This window comes from Scyliorhinus canicula, chromosome 11, assembly GCF_902713615.1.
Source record: "Scyliorhinus canicula chromosome 11, sScyCan1.1, whole genome shotgun sequence".
Lineage (NCBI taxonomy): Eukaryota > Metazoa > Chordata > Chondrichthyes > Carcharhiniformes > Scyliorhinidae > Scyliorhinus > Scyliorhinus canicula.
The window spans coordinates 19,512,307-19,537,950 of NC_052156.1; the positions used below are offsets into that span (position 1 = coordinate 19,512,307).

The 25,644-nt window shown below is 47.9% G+C and overlaps 1 protein-coding gene across 2 annotated transcripts in view; it reads right to left on the reverse strand.

Annotated features, from left to right (window-relative positions):
- LOC119973878 (copine-9-like) overlaps positions 1 to 25,219 on the reverse strand; it is a 540,456-nt gene extending 515,237 nt beyond the window's left edge. The window contains exon 1 of one of the 2 annotated variants that reach the window (XM_038812403.1): positions 25,043 to 25,219. In XM_038812403.1, the coding sequence (XP_038668331.1) occupies positions 25,043 to 25,119 (77 nt within the window). In that variant the 5' untranslated portion in view covers positions 25,120 to 25,219. The remainder of the gene's footprint in view (positions 1 to 25,042) is intronic. The other variant, XM_038812402.1, reaches the window with a different exon arrangement.
- Between the last annotated feature and the right edge of the window lie 425 nt (positions 25,220 to 25,644).

The following is a 25,644-nucleotide window of genomic DNA, read 5'->3' on the forward strand; positions in this document are numbered from 1 at the left end:
TCCCTCCCCCCCTTAACTTAATCACCCACCTCCCCCCCCTAGCACAGGGGGTAGAGGGGGATTAGGGCAGAGTGAGTTGAGGGTGGTTCACAAAGTAGTCACAGACCCAGCGCTCTGGCCCCCGTGGAGAGATGCAATGGTCTTATTACAACCTGACCCGTAAACTGTGCCAGTATCTGAACGGCCTGCTGATACCTGCCGTATTGTAATGATATACCTATGCCCCCTCCCCCAACAGGACAAGACCGCTCACAACACCCGTGAGTGGAACAAGACTGGAGGGGGTTCGCCCATCCTGCGCCCCCTCACCATGTTTGAGCAGAGGGCACTGGACCTTGTTGGGGGATCTGCCACCTGGGAGATCACGCAATGCGAGGTTGGCGGAGCTGCAACAAGTGAGACAACCCTGCATGACAAACAACCCCTCCCTCCCCCATCCTCTGTCCCTTCACACACCCTGCCCACTTGGACACCTCCCCCATCCTCTGTCCCTTCACACCCTGCCCACTTGGACACCTCCCCCATCCTCTGTCCCTTCACACACCCTGCCCACTGGAATACCTCCCCCATCCTCTGTCCCTTCACACCTTGCCCACTTGGACACCTCCCCCATCCTCTGTCCCTTCACACACCCTGCCCACTGGAACACCTCCCCCATCCTCTGTCCCTTCACACCCTACCCACTTGGACACCTCCCCCATCCTCTGTCCCTTCACACACCCTGCCCACTGGGACACCTCCCCCATCCTCTGTCCCTTCACACACCCTGCCCACTTGGACACCTCCCCCATCCTCTGTCCCTTCACACACCCTGCCCACTGGGACCGTCCAGCGCCCGGCCGAGCGAATCTAAATAACCCGTTTCATTCTCTTCCCTAGGACGTGATGCCGAACGACCAGGGCCGTCTGCTTCCAGGCAGACACAGGCATCTGCCCCCACCTCACCCAGGGCCGCACAACAGAGGGTGCCCGATCAGCGGGGAGTCCCATCCTCCCGAACCTGTGGAGCAGGACGCCCAGAGGGCGGCGACAGAGCAAGAGAGAGAAATGGCCCGCAAACGCCCTGCGGCCTCTCAGCGGGCCGATGACATAGAGGAGGCGTCAACCCAAGACGACCTCGAGCTTGCGGCACAGCTATCTCCCACACCATCCACCATCCCAGAGACACTCACCCCGGCTGGGCTACTTAGTGATGAGGCTCCTGGGTCACAGTCTGGGTCGCACATCACAGCTGAGCAGGTACAGCAGGTGGAGGTCGGAGCAGCCGAGGGCCCGGACTGGCAGAGGCCAGGCCAGGCCCAGCATGCAGCTGGCTCCCAGACGTTTTCCGAGTTCCTGGACTTTCTCAACCCACCCGCACAGCCGATGCATCAAGAAAGCCAGGGAAACAATGACGGGATGAGGGCTGTCTTCCAGACTCTGCAGACGCTGTTAGAGGAGTCGAACCGCGTCCACGAGCAGGGAGTGGTGCCGCTCATGGCAGCAACCCAGGCTGACACCGCACGGGTGGCATCCGCGGTGGAGGCAATGGGTCAGGTTATGCAAGGCGTTGGGCTTAATGTGCACGCGTCATCCTCGGCCCTGGACAGGGTTGCCCTCTCACAGGCAGCAATGCGCTAGAGCCAACACGACTATGCCGGCGCGCTGCGGGCCTTGGCCGAGTCTCAGCAGGTCATGGCCCAGTCGCAGCACGCCATGGCACAGTCACAGCAGTCGATGGCACAGTCCCAGAAGTCAATGGCACAGTCCCAGCAGTCAGTCGCGGAGAGCATCAACCACCTGACACATGTGCTGGATGGTGTCGTGCACTCACAGGTTGAGATCGCACAGTCCCTGGCGGGAATGTCTAACTCCCTGGACTCCGTCTCTGCAAACCTTCGGATCCTGGTGGATACCGTTGCAGGCCTCCAGGACTGGCAGCGCCAGGTGTAGGTGGCGCGACGGGGCACCTCCCCGCTCGCACCTCTGTCCTAAAGTGAGGCCTGGGGGCCACCGGGCTCCCTGAGGGAGGAGGAGGTTTCGGGGCCCGTCCCATTAACTCCATCACGAGACGTCCCGGAATTCTCGGCCTCCCTCCGTCCCATCCCTGGTGCATCGGGTGGGCAGCAGGCAGAGCAGGGTGGCACAACATCACCCGAGACGCCCACAGAGCAGCCTGGCCCATCAAGGCCAGGTCGCCCCAGGAAACGCTTGCCGAAGGAGAAACAAGTCGAAGGGGACGATTCGCAGCAGTCCTCCTCCACTCCTGCTGTATCATCTGGGAATCACTTAGACGTAGTGGTAGGGCCCGTAAGGCAACAAAGAGAGACACTGAGTAAGTTGGCACGGGTGAAGGGCACAGTTTAGTTGTAGGGGCTAGGGCACCTGTAAATGTTTGTTCACATTAAACGCACTATTCCACCTTACTTGTAATACCGTGTGATTGTTCCACAGCCACAGGGATCGTGATGGTGACCGAGTGTCGCTGGGGTTGACGAGCGATGAAACTTCGGTGCCGGGTGTGCAGTCCCTTCCCCCCCCCCACCCCCTCCCACAGCTAGCCCACGCAGGCACGTGATGGAGTGTCCGTGACGATCTCAGCGGCCACCAAGGTGGATGGTTCAGCTATTGCCATGGGTCAGACTGTCTCTAACGATTCTGAGCTCACAGCTCCTCGCAGAGCGGGCTGTCATCATTCCACATGGCACTAATCACACCCGCTGACACAGCCATCAATGTTGTGCCATACCGTCTGGACCCAGTGGTAAGGGTGATGTCGAAGTGGAGCAGTGTACACTGAGAGGGGGTGGGGTTGTGGTGGTGGCAGTTGTGTGTTGACCCTCTGTACGACTAGCGATGCAGGTGGTGGTTTGGTGTTCAGCGGGGACGTCGCATACGACGCCGTCCTCGCCGGGTCCGTTGTGCCGCCTCCTGGACATCACCAGCACCAGGGTCGTGTCTGCGTGCTGCGCCCGCCACTCCGGCAGCCTCCTCCTCCTCCTCCCTCTCCTCCTCCTCCTCCTCCGCCTCCTCCTCCTCCTCCTCTGTGCTGGCACCACTGCCACTTGCTTCTCCCTCCGCCTCCTGCAGCACGTCATCTCCCCTCTGCATCGCGATGCTGTGCAGCACACAGCAGACCACAACAATGCGAGCAACCCTATCGGGTTGGTACTGCAGGGCCCCTCCGGAGCGGTCCAGGCACCTGAATGGGAGACCCCGGACTGGGAGATCCCGGAGAGGTCCCCACTCGGAGACTGGAAGGAGCCGGTCGCATAGAAGTTAAGAGCGACCGTCACCTTGATGGCAACCGGGATCGCGTGTCCTCCCCCCGTTCCACGTGAGGCGAGGTGCGCCACGAGGTGACAGATATGTATCGCCATCCGCCTACTCAGCCGGAGTCTCCTCCTGCAGGTGATGTCCGTCATTGTTAGGAAAGAGATCCGGGCACGGTACACCCTCGGCCTTGGTCGTCGCCTCTGGCGCCGTGGCTGCATCCTCACTCTCTCCTCCTCCCCCTCCTCCCCCCCCCCATGCTGCTCGACGACTGGCAACTCCTCGGCCCTTCCCTCTGCTGCTGCAGCTGGCCCTGCATCCATTGCGGGGTGTGGCTGTGGATGCTGCTGCATCTCCAAATGCAGTGCAGCGGCCCCAACCACTGCGCAGAACATAGCCGTTCTGTTCACAGACATTGTGCTAACCTACAGAAGGGTGGTGGGGGGCAGAGAAACGGGACATGTTAGACGGACATGTTAGACGGAGGTTAGTCGACACCTTGGCAGCCGCCTGCCACGGGATACCTGTGTGTCCCGGTGGCCTGGTCGCGCTGCTGACACGCGGTCAGCCTAACCCCAGGTCACTTTCTGCATCCAACGGGCAGTTAACTATGTCCTCTTCACCGGTGTGTCAGTGGCCTATGGCCGTAAGCCACAGGGGAACCAGCGGCCGTGTCCTCGTGACCGGCACACCATGGCATGGTGGCAGACATTTTGTTACGGGGTTGGACGGGTCACTTTCTCCCTACCCCCCACCCCCATTCCCCCCCTCCGTCTCCCCCACTCCCCCCTCCGTCTCCCCCACTCCCCCCCTCCGTCTGCCCCACTCCCCCCCTCCGTGAACAACCTGATAACTTGTTCACAAAAAACTCACCATGACAATACCCATCTACATCTGTTTAGTAAAGGCGCCAAGCTCAAACTTTAAACTTATTGATTTGGACCAAACAGGTGGCAGAGGTACTTTTGAAAACTGATGGAGTGAGTGAACATCCTCAAGCCACTCCACTTGTCACTGTCACCTGCTTCAGTCGTGTAGGACTTGGCTCCTCCCTCTGCAACAGGATCCTGGACTTCCTGACCCATAGACCACAATCAGTAAGGATAAACAACAACACCTCCTCCATGGTGGTCCTCAATACCGGGCCCCGCCGAGTTGATTATTTAGCTTTACTCCCTATGCACAATGGACTGTGTGGCAAAATTTTGCTCCTGCTCCATCTACAAGTCTGCTGATAACACAACCGTAATGGGTCAGATCTCAAACAGCAATGAGTCAGAGTACAGGAGTACAGGAGTGTAAAGACAACAATCTCTCCCTCAATGTCAGCAAAACTAAGGTGCTGGTCATTGCCGTACACACTCCTGTCTGCATCAATGGTGCCAAGATGGACTTGGTTGACAGCTTCAAATACCTAAGTGTGCACATCACCAACAATCTGTCCTGGTCCACCAATGTCGATGTTAGGACCAAGAAAGCACAACTAAATACTTCCTCAAGAAACTAAGGAAATTCGGCATGGCCACATTAACTCTTACCAATTTCTACAGATGCACCATAGAAAGCATCCTATCTAGCTGCATCACAGCCTGGGATGGAAACTGCTCTGCCCAAGACCATTAGAAACTACCAAGGGTTGTAAACACAGCCCTGTCCGTAATGCGAACTCACATCCCATCCATTGACTCTGTCTACACTTCCCACTATCTTAGGAAAGCGGACAGCATAATCTGTAGTCTCTCCTTCCTTCCCTATGTACGGTATGCGTTGTCTGCATAGCATGCAAGAAACAATACTTTTCACTGTATACTAATATGTGTGACAATAATAAATCAAATCAAATCAAACCAAGGACCCCTTCCACCCGGGATATTCTCTCTTCCAACCTCTTCCATCGGGCAGAAGATACAAAAATCTGAGAACATGCACTAACAGATTCAAAATCAGCTTCCTCCCTGCTGTTATCAGACTCCTGAATAACCCTCCTATGGACTGAACTGATCTCTCCGTGCATCTTCTCTACTGTCTAGTACTACACTCCATAGCTTCACCCAATGTCTATGTCTGTGAATTTACATTGTGTATTTATTGTATGTCCTATATTTTTCATGTATGGAATGATCTGCCTGGACTGTACGCAGAACAATACTTTTCACTGTACCTCGGTCCATGTGACAATAAATCTAATCTAAAATCAAAGGCTGTATTTACTTGGTGATGAAATACTGTAGCCCTGTCTGGCAAGATGCAGAGAAAGCCCAGGGATCCAGGAATGAGTATAGTCCAAGATAATGTATAACAATGGCACTGATGTACGCCTTGCCAGACAGCATCCTCTCCAACACAGGAAACATAGTTAGATCATTATGTGAGTGGCGTTATAAGGGTTTTGAGTACATGGCAGGAGCATGAAGGCTGCAGAAGCTGCGCTTTAACATGCAGGATCAATTGAAAAAGCCTATAGAGAATATTAACAACAAAGCAGGACTTCACTCACCGCTCTCCCTGCCTGTGGATAACATTGCTGGAGATTTTTATTGCTCTGTTATCCCTTAACTGCAGAACATTCCCAAAGCCTGTCCAAAGTCTACAAGGCATGAGTTAGGTGATGGAATACCCTTCACTTGCCTGGATGAGTGCAGCGCCAAAAAACTTAAGAAGCCCAACACCAGCCACAAAAGCAACTCTTTTGATTGGCAACCCATCTACCACCTTAAATATTTACTCATTCCACTACTGGTCACCGTGACATCAATGTATGCCATCCACAGGATGCACCTCAACAACTTGCCAATTAAGGTTCCTTCAACTGCATTTCCCAAACCTCTACCACCTAGAAGAACAATGGAAGCAGCCACATCTGAACACCATAGCTGGAGGTTCCCCTCCAAGTCACATACCACCCTGACTTGGAACTGTATCATCGTTTCTTCTAAGCCACTGGGTCAACTCTCTCCCCAACAGCACCTTGGGCGCACCTACCCCACACAGACTGCAGTACATAGAACATACAGTGCAGAAGGAGGCCATTCGGCCCATCGAGTCTGCACCGACCCACTTAAGCCTTCACTTCCCCCCTATCCCCTTAACCCAATAACCCCTCCTAACCTTTTTGGTCACTTAGGGCAATTTATCATGGCCAATCCACCTAACCTGCACGTCTTTGGACTGTGAGAGGAAACCGGAGCACCCGGAGGAAACCCACGCAGACACGGGGAGAACGTGCAGACTCCGCACAGACAGTGATCCAGCGGGAAATCGAACCTGGGACCCTGGCGCTGTGAAGCCACACTTGCAGCACTTGTGCTACCGTGCTGCCCTGCAGTAGTTCAAGAAGACGCCACACCTCCACCTTCTCAAGGGCAATTAGGGGTGGGCACAAAATGCTGGAATGTATTTAAAAAATCTAATTGACCAGCTGTACCTTTTATCCAGATCTATTATTTAAATGCAGGGATTCGTTCCCATAATAATTTCAGTACTTAGAGTGGCTTCACCCATGTCAGGCACATCAATTAGAACACGATAACACATTAAGTTGTTCACCTTCAGCTCTTTGGAGTGGTTGAACTGGCTCTATGGACTTTACATGCATTAACACCAGAGGTAATAATAACAGATTTGGACTGAGTTGCAAAGCAGAGCAGGCAGGGAACAACAAAAGAGCAATCAATGGGATATGGTTATTAATCAACTGAACACAAAGAACAGTGACTGCATGTCTTATTTTTACACATCTTTTCTTAGCCAGTATTTTAGTCCCAAATCGTTTTCATGGATATATCTGGACCCTACTGCTGACACATCCTTGACACATCCAGGCATCGTTATTATTTTGTTCTTATTCAGCAATAATTCAGAAATGGCCATTGTAAAACGCCTAGAATGTTGCATGTGACACAAGATCTGACCGTTTAGCAGTATCATCCAGCATAATAGCATGGTGGTTAGCATGGGCAGCAGGGTAGCATGGTGGTTAGCATAAATGCTTCACAGCTCCAGGGTCCCAGGTTCGATTCCCGGCTGGATCACTGTCTGTGTGGAGTCTGCATGTCCTCCCCCTGTGTGCGTGGGTTTCCTCCGGGTGCTCCGGTTTCCTCCCACAGTCCAAAGATGTGTGGGTTAGGTGGATTGGCCATGCTAAATTGCCCGTAGTGTCCTAATAAAAAAAGTAAGGTTAAGGGGGGGGGGGGTTGTTGGGTTGCGGGTATGGGGTGGATACGTGGGTTTGAGTAGGGTGATCATGGCTCGGCACAACATCGAGGGCCGAAGGGGCTGTACCATAATCTCTCATGGTTAAAGAGTTACAATCAGAGTACATTTGAAGTTTACATACCATACACAGCAATGGTTCAGTTCGCCTCTTAAAGCTAAAACATTACAAATGGTTCATTTTTCAACAAACTGGTAGCACCAGTTGAAGAGCATCTCTTGCTCCCGGAGATTTGCAAGCTTATTGTGGCCCAGGTCCCTGCCACTCAGTCAACCTGCCTCAAGCAGACCCCGTGTGGCTGCCGTACCTTGGCACGCTAGCCTCAGACACTCCACATCAGTCTGTCACTCCAAACTGTCTGCTTCACCCAATCCTATCTCTGGCAGTAACAGTAACGGCGCTCTGCATTTCAGCCAGCCTCAGCCTATCTCATTTCCTCTCAATCCGATCTCTCCGTCTGAGACCAAGTTTAACTCTTTGAAGCCCCGACAGTCCATTTAATCGTTTTTTGCATCTTGAAATGTTTGGTTTGTTAATTTGATTGAATCTCTTCCCACGCAATATGTTTTGTAACAACTGGCATTCTGATCCCCACTGTGGGCTGTATATAATCTCACCGATGTCCAAGGAAGCTGCATCACGTTGAAAACCAAATTTCATAATAATCTCAAACTGGCTTCCCAGTTTTATAGTTGCATAAGACTGAAGATATTTCTGGAGCCCTGGGTTGACGTTGATAATGAGAGACTTAGGCTGAACCCATTGCAGCGTCTGAGAAGCAGCATATACCTTAACAAAAGGCTACACTCACCCTGTCTTATCTGCACCTTCCCCAAACAAAGGACCAGGAGGGAAATTATATGTTATGTAAATTTGATTATATCAATACTTACATCAAAACGCCCTGCGGGGTTTTAATGCTTCGAATTCTAGGTTGCGTTCAATTATAGACGTGAGTGCTGGGAAAGTGAATTATTTACTCTTTCTGACATTCCTATCTTTGTTAATTTTAATAAAAGATGAGGGTACAAAGTGATGCCCTTCTCATACATTATTTCTGCTCTGTGGATTCGTACCACTCAAAAATATCTACTGATAAATGAAAGATGAAAGGTAGCTTTTTACTTATTAAGGCTTTGTTAAGATCATTAGGAATAAACCGATGCAGCTCATCGTTTAATGACCTTGGCTGCAAGTTCCTGCAACGCTGAAGATGGATCATTAGGTTTACTGGAAAGCAGGCATTTTAGCAGCATTATGCATGCCCGAGTCAGCTGCAGCCTGGGGTAGATGCACGGGAGACGCTACCTCGGCCCTGCCCCAATCCGCTTCCTGCAGCAACATCAGGACAACATCATTTGCTATGAAGATATTTCCATTTACCAAAGTAACCGTCCTTGAGGAAACATCTCCTCCGGATGCTTGGCTTAATAGAATCATAAACTCATCCTTCATTGCCAAGTTAACAATTCTATTTCATACAGCCAAAAGAAGTCGGTGTTCCTAGTCGTGTTCTGAGTGAGATCGCTAATTAAGGGGTGACATTTCTCTTGTTTATAATTTTAGTGAAATCACACTGATTTTTGTTTTGTAAAATTTTAAAGGAACAATGGAATCCTCTGGTGCAGAATAATAACAAGCGGTTTTACTTCACACCCACTTGGAATTCTCCTGGATATAGCCCAACTTAATTTTACTTACAATTAGATCATCGAATTTACAGTGCAGAAGGAGGCCATTCGGCCCATCAAGTCTGCACTGGCCCTTGGAAAGAGCACCCTACTTAAACCCACGCCTCCACACTATCCCCATAACCCAGTAACCCCACCTAACCTTTTGGGGCAGCAGGGTAGCATTGTGGTTAGCACAATTGCTTCACAGCTCCAGGGTCCCAGGTTCGATTCCGGCTTGGGTCACTGTCTGTGCGGAGTCTGCACATCTACCCCGTGAGTGCGTGGGTTTCCTCCGGGTGTTCCAGTTTCCTCCCACAGTCCAAAGATGTGCAGGTTAGGTGGATTGGCCATGATAAATTGCCCTTAGTGTTGGGTGGGGTTACTGGGTTATGGGGATAGGGTGGAGGTGTTGACCTTGGTAGGGTGCTCCTTCCGGGGGCCGGTGCAGACCCAATGGGCCGAATGGCCTCCTTCTGCACTGTAAATTCTATGATTTGGACACTAAGGGGCAATTTAACATGGCCAATCCACCTAACCTGCACATTTTCAAACTATCATGGAACTATCTTTTTTTTATGTTCTCATGGGATTTGGCATCACTGGAAAGGCCAATGTTTGTCGCCCATTCCTAATTGCCCTTGAACTTAGCCATTTCAGAGTTAACCTCATTGCTATGGGGTCTGGAGTTACATGTAGGCCAGACCGGGTAAGGACGGCAGATTTCCTTCCCTAAAGGGCATCAGTGAAACAGATGGGTTTTTGCCACAATCCATGAGAGTTTCATGGTCACCATTACTGAAGCTAGTTTTCAATTCCAGATTTGATTAATTGATCACATATCACCTACTTCTGTGGTGGGATTGGAACCCTTGTACACCAGATCATTACTAGCCCTATGACATTACCACTAAGCCATCATCTCCTCTAATCTTGGCTAGATCAGAACCCAGATCTCAGAGATGAAGGGACAGTAAGGGTGATTCATGATCCAGTATACTCCAGGGGACGCATGACCCTTGATGGTGCCACCCACTACCCTCCCCTCCTCCAAATGTTGCTGCAGCTGGTGAATAATGGAATCACTCCTAGCACCCCACACTGCATTCATCTATTTTTTTTAGTAATTATGCAGTGGACAACTGCATCACAGACATACCACGCCACTGAACAATATTTTACTAGCTCTTTCCTTTAATTTCAAACACTATTTCTCCCATGCTGTCAGATGGGAAGTCGGTGAGGGGAACGAGGTAGTGAGTTCAGAGCGCCATTTCCCCCACAGTGACGGATAGCTCAAGGTATCTCCTCACACATCACCATTAACATTTTTATCATGCAAAACAAATACAACAACATGTGGCACCTTAGCAGAGTAAAACGTCCCAGCTGCTTCACAAGAGCGCAATCAGGCAAACATTTCCCACTGCTTCACATCAGGGGTTATTAAGTTAGGTGACCAAAAACTGGGTCAAACATAGAAAGGAATCATGGATAACAGAATCCTTATCTTTCTCAGAAATCTCTCTCCTTTTTTCAGAGAACAAGACTGGCCAAAGCGAGACAGGAGCGCACAACTGTTTTTATCTGACAAGTTGGTTCAAATCTCACAAGCTCCTTCACAGTGACCTTTACTGGTATTTTCATCAAGGATGGCATTAAAAGTCACCGGCTTGGATTACTTTGGGGAGACATGTATGCTAATTTTACTCTTTTTCCAGTATCTTAACTTTTAATGTAATACAGTACACACTGAGAACGAGCTGTTTTCGTCGTCTATTCTTGGTAGTAGGAATTGGAAAATATAGCTCTTCTGTAAGATTACTTTACTTTGCTAACTCATGCATGACATCAATGTTTGATCAGTGTTTGGCAAGTCTTAGACTACAACTGAACTTTGATACAATGTCAATTATTGGAAACAAAATCGATACTCCTGATATGGTGCCTTGCAGCCCCGATCCTTTCTCTTTGTTTTCTGTCTCTTTTCATGTTAGAGGCAGGATTAATTAATGGCCTCATAGTAAAGGCACTCCTTGGTAGAAGGGACCATAACATTATTGAATTTCGCTTTCACTTTGAGAGAGAGTAGAATGGAATGAAATGAAAATGAATGAAATGAAAATCGCTTCTTGTCACAAGTAGGCTTCAAATGAAGTTACTGTGAAAAGCCCCTAGTCGCCACATTCTGGCGCCTGTTCGGGGAGGCTGTTACGGGAATTGAACTGTGCTGCTGGCCTGCCTTGGTCTGCTTTCAAAGCCAGTGATTTAGCCCTGTGCTAAACAGCCCCTAATAATAATCTTTTATTGTCACAAGTATGAAGTTACAGTGAAAAACCCCTAGTCGCCAAATTCCGGCGCCTGTTCATGTAAGCTGGTACAGGAATTGAACCCGTGCTACTGGCCTTGTTCTGTATCACAAACCAGCTGTCTAGCCCACTGAGCTAAACCAGAATGAGTCTAAGACTAGTGTTTTAAACCTAAATAAAGGCATTAATAAGGTAAGAACGACAAGTGAAATAGGAAAATAGTTTCAAGGATAGGTCAATAGAGATGCAATGGCAGACATTTAAAGTCATATTTCATAACACTCAGTGAGGAAACATTTATTTTTTTTTAAAAATTTCCAATTAGGGGCAATTTAGCGTGGCCAAGCTACCTTACCTGCACATCTTTGGGTTTTGGGGTGACACCCATGTAGACACGGGGAGATCGTGCAAACTCCACATGGACAGTGATCCGGGGCCGGGATCGAACCTGGGTCCTTGGCGCCATGAGGCAGCTGTGCTAACCATTGCACCACCATACTGCCCTGAGCAAGAATACATTTAATGAAAAATAAAGACTCTAAAGGAAGGATGCACTGTCCATGACTAAGTAAGGAAGCTAATGGGGTGGCGCAGTGGCATAGTGGTCAGCACTGCTGTCTCACAGCGCCAGGGACCCAGGTTCGATTCCGGCCTTGGGTGACTGCCTGTGTGTAATTTGGACATTCTGCCCGTGTCTGTGTGGGTTTCCTCCGGGTGCTCTGGTTTCCTCCCACAGTCAACAGATGTGCAGGTTAGGTGGATTGTCCATGCTAAATTGCCCCTTAGTGTCCAAAGATGTGCAGGTTAAGTGGATTTGCCATGACTGATGTGCAGGGTTGCGGGGATGGGGCAGGGGGGAGTAAGCCTCGGTAGAGTGATCTTTCGAAGGGTCAGTGCAGACGCGATGGGCCGAATGCCCTTCTTGTACATAAAGGATTCTATGGATTCTAAAAATGATAGCAAACTCAAGAGAAAAAGCATACTGAGAAAATTATTGGCACTAAAGGCTAACACGCCCACAGTACTGATGAACATCATCCAAGGATCTGAAAAGACACGGCTGCTGAAATAGTGGATGTATTGGTTTTGATTTTCCAAAATTACTTAGATTCTGGAAAGGTCACATCAGATTGGAAACTAGTGAATGTGACTCCTGTATTCAAGAAAGGAGGGAGACAGAAAGCAGGAAACTTTGGGCAAGTTAGGCTAACATCTGTCATAGGGAAAATGCTGGATTCATTAATTAAGAAGGTAATAGCGGGGCAATTTTAAAAATGTAATGCAATCAGGCAGAGTCAACATGGTTTTGTGAAAGAGAAATTGTGCTTGACTAATTTGTTAGAGATCTTTGAGCAACCAACAAACAACAGGGATAAAGGGGAACCTGTAGCTGCGGTGTAATTGGATTTCCATAAGGCATTTGACAAGATGTCACATCAAATCAGAGTTCATGGTGTAGGGGGTAACTTGTTATGTGCATAGAGGATTGGTTTGCTAACAGGAAACAGAGAGAAGGAATAAATGGGTACTTTTCGTGCTGACAAGATGTAAGGAGTTAAGTGCCACTGGGATAAGTGATGGGGCCTCAACTATTTGAAATTTGTATCAATGACTTGGATGAAGTGACTGAATGTATGAAGCTAAATTTGCTGGTAACGCAAAGACAGGTAAAGGAGTAAGTCATAAGGAATCTGCAAAGGGATATAGATAGGTTACGTGAGTGGTCAAAAATATAGCAGTTAGAGTGCAATGTGGGAAAATGTGAACTTCTCCACTTTGGCAGGAAGAATAGAAAAGTGGCATATTATTTAATAGAGAGAGATTGCAGAACTCTACTGTAGAGAGAGTGTCCTGGTACATGAATCACAAAAATCTAGTACGCAGGTAAGGAGTTAAGTACTTTCAATCCTATTTTCTCAGCAGAAAGCACTTAACTGCCTTTGATGTGGTCAGGAGCTGTCAATCATAGCTAGATGTTGAGGTTACATTTAAAGCAAGGGTGCTTGAATGCATCTCAAGCATAAAGGGAAATGCAAATTTTTTTTTTAAAGTATTTTTATTAAGGTTTTGCAGAATTTCTCATAATAAAACAGTAGTAACAATGATAACAAAACAAATAGAGTGAACGTTAACATAGTGCAAAAAGAGAATATACAATAACAATTAAATAGATATTACCCCATGCAACTCAGTCTTCCCACACCATCCCAGTGAAGCACTCACCCCACCCCACCCCCAAGGATTGCTGCTGCTGCTGACATTTTAATTTTCCCCAAGTTTGAGGCAAACTTTATTTTCTCAAGGCTGAGAAACCCAGCCATGTCGTTAACCCAAGTCTCTACACTTGGGGGCTCTGAGTCCCTCCACATTAATAAAATCTGTCTCCGGGCTACTAGGGAGGCAAAGGTGAAGAAGCCGGCCTCTTTCGCCCCCTGAACTCCCGGGTCTTCTGACACTCCAAAGATCGCTATCTCTGGACTTGGCACCTTGGACATTGCCCTCATGAACCCTTTCCAGAACTCTCTAAGCTCCGTGCATGCCCAAAACATGTTAACATGGTTTGCAGGGCTGCCCTTGCACCTCATACAACTGTCTTCTACCCCAAAAAACCTGCTCATTCTCGCTGCCGTCATGTGTCCCCGGTGGACCACCTTAAATTGAATTAGACTGAGCCTGGCACATGATGAGGAGGAATTAACCCTGCCCAGGACCTCTGCCCACAGACCCGCTTCCAACTCCTCACCTAGCTCCTCCTCCCACTTGGGAAATGAAAATAATTAATCCAGACACCTGGTTGTCTGGAAGCTATTATCCTCTCAACTGCAGCCTACTAAAAACCTTTCTCTTTGACAGTGAATAGAAGCCTTGCAGATCAAAGGATTTGAGGTGGTTTAAATCCTTGTGATGTGGTTTTGGCTTTCTACGAAGTTACAGTTGCTGCTTTCCACACCTCTGCCTGAGCCAGCAAGTATAAGGGATAGGTAAGTGAAAAAGCAGTGATTTTTCACTGTTTATGCCTTGAGTGCTCTTTAGCTTCTAGGCAGGGGTGGCTGATTGGGAGGCATCGGGGGCTTCTGTGATATGGGGTGTCTCTGATGCGGGGGTCTCTCATATAGGGAGGTTTCTCATATGGGGGTCTCTGGTGGGAGGTCTCTGATATGAGGGGTCTCTGGTGGGAGGGTCTCTAATATGGGGGATCTCTGGTGGGAGAGTCTCTGATATGAGGGGTCTCTGGTGGGAGGGTCTCTGATATGAGGGGTCTCTGGTGGGAGGGTCTCTGATATGAGGGGTCTCTGGTGGAGGGTCTCTAATATGGGGGATCTCTGGTGGGAGAGTCTCTGATATGAGGGGTCTCTGGTGGGAGGGTCTCTGATATGAGGGGTCTCTGGTGGGAGGGTCTCTGATATGAGGGGTCTCTGGTGGGAGGGTCTCTAATATGGGGGATCTCTGGTGGGAGAGTCTCTGATATGAGGGGTCTGTGGTGGGAGGGTCTCTGATATGAGGGGTCTCTGGTGGGAGGGTCTCTGATATGGGGGATCTCTGGTGGGAGAGTCTCTGATATGAGAGGTCTCTGATGGGAAGGTCTCTAATTTGGGGCTCTGAGGGGGTCTAGTAGAGTATCTGATGGGGGTCCCTGGTGGGGGGCCTGATGGGGTCTCTGATGGAAGTCTCTGATGAAGGGTCATGGGGGGCGGGTGTTGACCCTCATGCGTGCATGCTGTGGGGGAGGGGTAACCCAGCAATTCCTATGGTGGAGGGGGGAGAGAATACCCCTACTTGTCAGCAGTGGGGGGCAGGAATTGAAATGTGGTGGGGCAAGGTCCGATCTCGCTATTGGTCAGCCTGCTTAAAATGCCAGCCCAATACTGGGATTCAGAACAGAATCACTTGCATTCACCACAATGCATAAATTTGCATGGCTGGTGAGAGGTAATTGCTTCTGGGTGCCTCTCCCAGCTCAAACCAGAAGCGATTTACCTCCAGCGGAATAACATAGTCTTACAGAATCACACCAGTGCAGAATAGGCCATTCGGCCCATCGAACTGCACCAACACGTGAAAAACACCTGGCCTACCTACCTAATCCCATTTACCAGCACTTGGCCCATAGCCTTGAATGTTATAACGTGCCAAGTGCTTTTTAAAGGATGTGAGGCAACCTGCCTGTACCACCCTTCCAGGCAGTGCATTCCAGACCATCACCACCCACTGGGTAAAAATGTTTTTGTTCACATCCCCCTTAAACCTCCTGCCCCTCACCATGAACTTGTATCCCCTTGTGACTGACCCTTCAACTAAGAGGAACGGCTCACTTTTCCACGCCCCTCATAATCTTGTACGCCTCGATCAGGTCGTCCCTCAGTCTTCTCTGCTACAGCGAAAACAACACATGCCTATCCAACCTCTTCCAAACGAAGAATCCATCCCAGTATATTCACCTATGTTTCATTCTATTAAAACATAATATGTACTAACATCACCGCCTGTTAGACATGCGGGTTGCAATCATACAGATGCACTTGGGCGATGCTGCCATCTTCACTCAGTAGATGATGATTGGCACAGTGATGTCAGGCAAAGATGGCTAATATGTTGTTATTTAATTGGACTGGGGGTAATCTGAAGAAACATTATGTTATCTGAAAGAGGGAAAGGGAACTAAAGGTGTTAATGGGAGATTTTGTTCCAGTACAGATGAGAAAATCTCAGTGATGACAATAACAATCTTTCCCAAATCTCCTTTGCTCCATCCAGTGGGGCTCCACCTAATTCCATGATAACGTTATACATGAGTATATCCACAGGGATTGCTGAACCTGCTCCTAAGCAGAAAAGTACCAGTTAGAACCCAGTGGGTTGCACCTTACGCCTGCATTAGAAAATTGTGGGTTCAGGGGCTGGATTGTCTGCTATTAGCTGACGGCCAATATCTACAGCATTTAGCGTTGTTCTCTGGCTAGAAGGTAGCCATCGATGAGACTGGATGATCCCACCAGTGGGAACGACCAGAAAACTCAGCCCCAAATCTCACTCCAGCGACTGGAGTACAAAAATCTAGGCTAATGTTTCGGGTGAATAGAAATGTTCCCCGTGGTACTATTTTGCAAAAAGAGCTGTGGAGTTATCCTTGGCGTCCGAGCCAATACTCATCCCTTATTATTTTTTAAAATCTAATGATCTACTGTCGGTGGGATCTTGCTGTGCTTAAATTTGCTGCTGCATTTCCTGCATTACAACAGTGGCTATACTTTCATTTTAGAGCCCCCAGATGTGGCTGGCTGATGGGGGGTGGGTTACACGGAATGTGGGTGTGAAAATCCACCAGTTTTCTGCCCCAGTCAGAAGCAGGTCCAGCTATTTATAGGTAGATTCACAGCAGAGAGACTTTGGTAAAGGCACTTTTGAGCTGCACAAATGTGTGTCAGGAACTCCAGAGTTCCATCTGTACATGTTGAACTTGGCAGCTGCTGCTCACCCAGTCTAACTTCACCAAAGTAAATTAGCAGTGCAACCCCAGGAAACCTGCAGCTGCTATTGCACTGGCTCTCACACATGGAAATAAATCCATTCGTACGCACCTGAAGGACAATAGGAAATTCGGAGGAAGTATTTCTTACCGCACAGCAAACCGAGAGAACAACAACAAGCCAAATTTACCCTCCAAAAAGGTTTCTTTCATTGTTTATGCACCACTTTGCGAGGAAAGTTAGCACCATTGCCAACACACTGGAAGACTGAATAAATGCAACACATAATTTATCCTGTTTGACAGGGAAAACTGATCCTGTGGAAGCAGCAATTCCTTTCTGATAAAGTAAGAATAGGACAGAAGGATGGATCTATAATGGTCGCTGGCATTGTTTGTGCAGGAAAATCATAGTGCTGCGTCAGTACTGTAGGAACTTCACCACATCAAAAGCCAGCTGTCATGAACTCTGCTTCCATCTATTTAATTTCCAATTAGAGCTTCCAAGAAGGGGGCAGCACTAAATGGCTCCCCATCTCCCACCTCAACAAGCAAACAATCCAGCATATGTTAACACTGTAATCCCCATATCAGTTTGAGAGGTGCTCCACCTCTGCTGTGGCCACTGTTTTACTCACAGTGCCTGTGGAAGGAATTGAACAAGGAGTAAACACCAGAACCGTCCCCAGCCCACCCCAAGGACTGAGCTGACAAAGGACGAGCAGAATTGTTAGCTAACCACTAGATACATATTACAGTCTGTACAAGGAAGACTTACTCTTTCTAGCACAGCCTTAACCCTGCATAAGTGCAGCAGGAAGTAGCCTTGCTGGTCATGACTCAAAGTAGAACATGCTCCATTGGTTATCTGGAACAAGATGTGGACGTTTTACATATACTTGCACTGTATTCTGTCAAGGTTTCTCTCCCACCTTTTTTCAGCTGTTATCCTACAATATGAGCTCTTGCTTCTCAATAAATGTGCATGGATAATATCCAGAGTATTAAAACCTTTACAATGAAAACATACCTGCACGTGGAAATTGCTCGCCATCTTTCATGATCACTGGGGTTGACCTTGGCTGTGTTATATATCCCCGGTGGGAGCATTAACCATTGGCACTATACATTCAACGTTGAGGTAAAAGCTATCTCTCATGGCTGGACCACATTAGTTGCTGGAGAAACTGTCCATGGCACATCTGAATTTCTGATTTGCACTCGTGAATGAGACTCGGCCAGCGACATGAGGTTAAAGATAAATTAAACTCTTTCTACTGTTTGATCTCATAAGGAACGTCACGACACAGAAAGACAATGTTACCATCCCTCACTATCCACCCAGACATAGAGGTTGCACCGCTCTGTTTTAAGTGACTGTATACACCTGTGCCAAATTCTTGCTTCAGGTTCCCTACTGCCTGAGTCAAAGTTAAGTCGAGGTAAATGTGCAGAACACTCTGTGGCTTGTCCACTCTCGCGGTCTTAGGTTCAATTAGAAGTGATCCATCCCCACCTCTTCCAACCCACCCCCTCCATCACACTACATATGTATAGGTAAAGTTCAGATCATTTTGCCTTCCTTTTAATTATGTTAGTTTGATTGGCGTTACCTGCCGCAAGGACTGCAACAATTGTCCCAAGTGGTCCAACAGCAGGTTATCTGAGGAATGTCAAAATAAAGCTTCTGGGGCACATGTATCTCCCAATGGCCCAGGAAACCCAGCCAGCTCAGTATTATTTATGCTTATATTTCTTCATTCACTTTTTTGTCCTGTTTGTGTTTTGTGGACTTCGTGGTTTTGGGAAGGCTTTCTTGTTGGGGAATAAATCCCAAATAAGAATATTGAAATCTGCCTGTATTACTAAGTAATGGGCATATGGGATTAAAGTTTAGATATTTACACTCGGATGGCAAAGTGGTAATATCACTAGGCAAGTAAGCCAGAGAGCACAGAGTAATCTCCTGCAGGGGACCTGGGTTTGAATCCCACTCCAGTAGCTAGTGGAATTTAAATTGAATGAATAAATCTGGAATAAAAAGCTAGTCTCAGTAATGATAACCATGAAACCATTATCAATTGGTATAAAAACCCATTGGGGTCACTAATGTTCTTTAGGGAGGGAAATCTGCCATTCTTACCTGGTCTTGCCTCCAAACCCCACAGCAATGTGGTTGACTCTTAACTGCCCTCTGAGAGGGCCTTGCAAGAAACCCAGTGCAAGGGTGATTAGGGATGGTTAACAAATACTGGCCTTGCGATCAATGCTCAGATTCCATGGAATAATAAATAAAGATTGGCGAAGTGTGCTTTCAGGCTGCCTAATAGTGCTGGGGCAAAGGCTATTCCTTTTTGGGCACCAGGTTATATTAGGATCTGACAGGTGAACTGCAGACCTCAAAAAAGCATGCTGATACAGCTCACCAACTCCAGAATGGCAAAATATCAGGGCAGAGGTTATGTGAGAGTGGTGGGTGGAAAGTAGTTAGGAGAGAGCCTGCAGAGGTATCAGCCCACATTATTATTGTGGAGCTCAGAAAACCATAAGACGTGGGAACAGAAATAGGCCATTCAGCCCATCAAGTCTGCTTGGCCATTCAATGAAATCATGATATGCTAATCCTCAACTACATTTTCCTGCTATTACCTGCTCGATTCTCTTACTGCTGAAAAATCTGCCTATCTCAGCCTTGAACATACTTAATCACCCAGCCTCTACAGCCCTCTGTGGTAAAGAATTCCACTACCCTCTGAGAGAAGAAATTCTTCCTCATCTCGGTCTTAAATATGTGACCCCTTACTCTGACATTATGCCCTCGGATCCTAGACTCTTCCACAAGGGGAAACAACCTCTCAGCATCGACCCTGTCAAGCCTCCTGAGAATCCTATATGTCTCAATAAGGTCATCACTCAGTCATCTAAACTCTAAGGTCACCCCTCTTTCCTCGAAAAGTTTTGAGTCCCTTCCGCTCTAGCACCACGTATTACTGATCAATTTCAACCACGTAAAAGATAAATGCTCCACATACTAAGAATTCTTTTTTAATTAAGTTTATGGGAATGGGTGTCACTGGCTAGGCCAGCATTTATTGCCCATCGCTGAGGGCACTTAAGAGTGAACCACATTGCCATGGATCTGGAGTCACATGGGGACCAGACCAGGTAAGGATGACAGACTTCCTTCCTTGAAGGACATTAGTGAACCAGATGGGTTTTTACGACAATCAACAGTGGTTACATGGTCACTTTTTCGATTTTTAATTCCAGATTTTTATTGAATTCAAATTTCACCATCAGCCATGACGGGATTCAAATTAAAATGATGTCTGTGTAAATTTACAGCAGTGCCCCAGTATACTCCACCATTGATGGTCATGCTTTCAGCTGCCTTAGCCCACACCTCTGGAATTCCCTCCCTAAATCTCTCTGCTTCTCCAACTCTCCCTCCACCTTTGAGTCATTGTGTAATACCTAACTCGCTGACCAAGGTTGTGATCACCTTACTAATATTGCTTTAAGTGGCTCTGCGTTAACTTACATTTAATAATGCTTCTCTAACGCACCTTGGGATGTTTTCCTCCATCAAAGGTGCTATCACAATGCAAATTGTTGGTGTACAAATCCAATGTATGAAAAACAATTTATTGTACAAATCAAATCGTTCACTTTAGATCTGGTAGCTGAGCTGCTGATGCTAAACTAGCAAGTAGCAACAGATCTTAACCTTTGTCTGGAAAATATCAGGAAGCAACTAATCACAGCACCCCAACAGGGTTGTGAAGTGTGCTGGAGTCCATTTCCAGTATTTTCCATCTTTCTGAAAAAGCTGATCGGAATATTCCATGGGCCAAGTTCCCAGCACTCGTGCCGAGGCCATGCCCATCAAGGATCTCCAGTACGTGGCCCTGCCATAGAATGCCAGGGCAGTGGGAAGTCCCACAACCTGATACCCATGGTGGGTGCATTCACGACTGGAGGCACAATACATTTTACGTGACAAATAAAACTTTAGACTTTGAAATGTTTCCATTGTTTAACTTGTGAATTACATAACAAATGATCAGGACAAGTACATTTCTAAGACAAAACACAAGAGTATAAAAATGGCTAAAGCAAAGGCAGAAAATTCTAGAAAAACCACTCAAAATTAGAAGGACGTCATGAACAAAGATCCTAAATTCAAACATGGCTATTTAGGTAAAACATTTTTGTCGCACTAATTAACATGTCGAGATAATTGGTTAAAAAAGATGCAAATTGTTGAATTTTATTTTCAATTTGATAGTTTTTGGTCCTCACTATCTTAAAGATATGGTGCAGGAGCTGTTTTAAAATAAATTATAATCTGTTTTGCACGGAAAACTGAATTTAATCCTCGAGCCATGAAGGAAACAAATTTTGAAGCAATGTTGGTTTAAGCAAAACCAGGTTTGTGTGCTTTAGTGGCACTAATAAAAGCAGATTTTAAATATGAATCAAAGAATCACCGAATTGTTATTGTGTCAGCACTGACGCAGCACGGTGGCGCAGTAGTTAGTACTGCTGCCGCACAGCGGTTAAATCCTGGACTCAATTCCAGCCCCAGGTCACTGTCTGTGTGGAGTTTGCACATTCACCCCGTGTCTGCGTGGGTCTCCACAACCCAAAGATGTGCAGGGTAGGTGGATTGGCCACACTAAATTGCCCCTTAAATGGAAAATAAGAATTGGATACTCTAAAAAAAAAATGTTATGTTTTAAAGTGTCTACACTGACTCTCCAAACAAGCATTATGGCTTAGTACCATTCCCCTGTCTTTTCTCCATACCCATCCATAATGTTTCTTCTGTTCAAGTAATTATCTAACGCCGTCTTGCATGCCAAAATTGCACCTGCCTCCACCACACATGCAGGCAATGCGAATCACTCGCTGTGTGCAAACCAGTACAGGCTCAAATCACTTGCTGTGTGAAAAAGTTTTTGCTTCTTTTGCAAATCACCTTAAATCTGCACCCTCTTGTTCTTGATCCTTTTACGAGCGGGAGCAGTTTCTCCCTAACTACTCCATCCAGCCCCCTCGTGATTTTGAACATGACATGTATCTTATTGTTTCCTGAGAAAATGTCTATTTTTCAAATCATTCTATCCATTTGATATTGCGGCTGTTTCGATTCTGAGCCTTCAAAATGTAAAAGGGAGTTATGTGCACTCTTTGACACTGGGTGCTTGGTTCACCCAGCTATAATGTTAAACATTTCCAGAGCTATCCTGGTGAATGGAGATAAGATTTATTTTTATACAGAAAAATTATTTACAAAATAGGATTCTGGCAGCTATATGGATTTCAGGTTGGCAATCAGATTCACAGCTGGAGGCAATCAGGCATCATTGCTGTGCCAAAGTGACACGATGGTAGCAATTAGGAACCAATCATATGACCGGCTTTCCCTACAATACTTTGCCCTCACAATGGCATGTCCATTCACACACCCACATTTAAAACAGGTAATTGTTAAAATGCTGCATATCAAAGCTTACGCGCTACTGTTTGGCTGCCCTAATGGACAGGAGTGCTTCATTGTTGTTTGTTTGCCTCATATGGCAGAGGCTAGAGCAGGATGGAATGGGGAGGGGGGGGGGGGGGGGACCAACAACCATAGCAACTTTCCCCCCTTCACCTGAAATGGAGGAAATCCACTTTTACAAAGCTGGAACCAATAAAACAATAATCCTTTGACCTCCCAAACGAGCTCACATTTTCATGCCTGCATTTGTCACATACTCTATTTTATTTTCAAGTTGTCGTGTCAATGAACTGCACACTGCCTGCCTGCAGGTATTTGCCACCTGCTCATTCTGCATAGTTTTGTTGAACTGAATCCCATTCGTGTAGTCACATGAAAATGTCATCTCTCTCACTGTTGTCATTTGCCACATGCTAACGGTGAAGTGTATTCACTTCTTCTGCTTTAATTGATTGTCTCTTCATTAATTGTTCTATTGGTTCCTGTGTCAATATTCATCAAGTCCCCCGTCCATAATGTGGTATGGCCATGTGCCAATATTGTGTGCCTCCTTGCTGTGAATTGCAACCCCCCACGTTCCACATGCTAAAATATGTAGGTTTCATGTGACACCATTTACCACCTTTGGCAGTTGCTTTCTTTGCTGCGAAATGTGTCCACTCCACATGCCACTTCATACATTTCAATCCATGATGAGAAGTGCTCAGTTTTCTCTCTCTCGCTATTTCAATGCCACAAAATCCACCCAGTTTGCACAGCCACATTTACCAAATGCTCAAAGTGAGTTGCATCCAATTTAGCAATTCCTTGCAATAAGAAGCATCCAGATCTTGCGCTGGCAACTACTGGAAAAAAAACCCACCAGTTTCAGATTATCAAGTCCATATGTTGGCATTCATCACCTCCTTGTGCATAAAACGAATGTGCCGGGTCTTGGTGACTTCTCTCATGGTCACGGTCAGGCATACCAGCCTAGGTGTGCTGGTATTTACCACCATCTGGTGGTGACATGTGCCCACTCCATGTGTGGTATTTACTGCCTCCTGCTGGTGCCATGTACCCAGTACCCACATGCCAGCATTTACTGTCTCCTGCTATTGTATATGATGGAATTTACCACCTTCTGGCGGTGACAGGTGCCCAGTCCGTATCCAAGTATTTGCCACATTCCCACATCATGTTACCAATACTTGCAATAGTGGACTGACCCTCTCAGCCCAAAATTTGCTTCCTCGGTGACACAAACAGGTTGCAATTTTAGGAAGAAACACAAATAGTGATTTGGGGCCACATTGGGGAGAATGTGGAGAGGGGTGGGGGGGGGGGGGGGTTGAGGTGATTCCAGCTGGATGAACAGGAATCGTAATGTAATGTTTCTTTTAAAGGGCAGTTTGGGATGCTGCCTGAGTACCTCAGTGGGGAGGGAGGTGGGATGCTGCCGGGGTGCCTCAGTGAGGAGGGATGTTGCCTCAGTGCCTCAGTGAGGAGGGAGGAGGGATGCTGCCGGGGTGCCTCAGTGAGGAGGGAGGAGGGATGCTGCCTGGGTGCCTCAGTGAGGAGAGAGGAGGGATGCTGCCTCAGTGCCTCAGTGAGGAGGGAGGAGGGATGCTGCCGGGGTGCCTCAGTGAGGAGGGAGGAGGGATGCTGCCTGGGTGCCTCAGTGAGGAGAGAGGAGGGATGCTGCCTCAGTGCCTCAGTGAGGAGGGAGGAGGGATGCTGCCTTAGTGAGGAGGGAGGAGGGATGCTGCCTGGGTGCCTCAGTGAGGGGAGAGGAGGGATGCTGCCTCAGTGCCTCAGTGAGGAGGGAGGAGGGATGCTGCCTCAGTGAGGAGGGAGGAGGGATGCTGCCTCAGTGAGGAGGGAGGAGGGATGCTGCCGGGGTGCCTCAGTGAGGAGGGATGTTGCCTCAGTGAGGAGGGAGGAGGGACGCTGCCGGGGTGCCTCAGTGAGGAGGGAGGAGGGATGCTGCCGGGGTGCCTCAGTGAGGAGGGAGGAGGGATGCTGTCGGGGTGCCTCAGTGAGGAGGGAGGAGGGATGCTGCCGGGGTGCCTCAGTGAGGAGGGAGGAGGGATGCTGCCGGGGTGCCTCAGTGAGGAGGGAGGAGGGATGCTGCCGGGGTGCCTCAGTGAGGAGGGAGGAGGAGCTGTACCGCCCGCTCACGTTGAGGCACATTCCTCCCGCCTGACACACAAATAAAAGTAAACAAGCCAGTGAGCGGGACGGCCGGGCGGGAGGAAGGCTGGAGCCCACTCCGGGTGGAGCCCGCTCCCCTGCCATCCACACAGGTTAAAACCAAACAGCAACCTGCACGCGGCTGACATGTTAAAACAAACCTTCACAATTGAAATAAAGTCGAGGGTGATGGTCCAGCGGGTCTCAATGGAATCCGTCACAAACTTGCACGCAAGCCCCTCGCAATTTTTCAATGTTTTATTCGCCCCTCTGTCCTTGTTTTTGTTGGAAGGTGTGATTTAAAAAGCGGACGGAAGAGCTTTTCAACTTTCCCTCACTGCCCTCCCAAGCTGGGAAGCTGTTGACAGGTATTGCGCCGTATCCCTCCATCTCCACTGTCCCTCACTCCCTCTCTCCCCCTTCCCTCACTCCCTCCCTCATCCCTTCCCTCACCTGCAGGACACGGTGATCTCGATCTTGGTGGCGGGCACAGTAGCCTGAAGCGGGTCGAAGTCTCCGATAGATGCCATTCTCTTTGCTTGTTGCTCTTTCTCCCTCTCTCCCTCTCTCTGACTCCTTCGCCAACTCTCTCCCTCTATCTCTCTCTCACACACATCCAGCTACGTGACATCACAGGCATGACCACCCCAGAGTGTTCTCACTCCCTCCTTTCAGAATAATTCACATAATGCTTCAGTTATCTTTTTCAATAACATAACTTCACAGAGGGAATGAGAGGAATCCTCCATTGCCCGTTTTAAAACAATTGATTTCCTCACTCCCTTAGGTGTTGCGAATTGCTCAGTGTGTTTATGAAGAGCATATTTGCAATGTAGCATTTACAATGTAGCTCACCCCCCCCCCCCCCCCCAGTCATTATTAATTCACATTTACACTTATTTTTGGTTTGCAGAGACGCGATTTTTAAATCGCAAACCAATGTTGGAAATTCCATTTGCGCCGCACATTTATTTTTTTGTCCATTTAATTTAACCTCGCACAGCATGTTTAGCAATTTTCCAGTTATGCTCTCGACAGGAGCGCGAAATCAAACA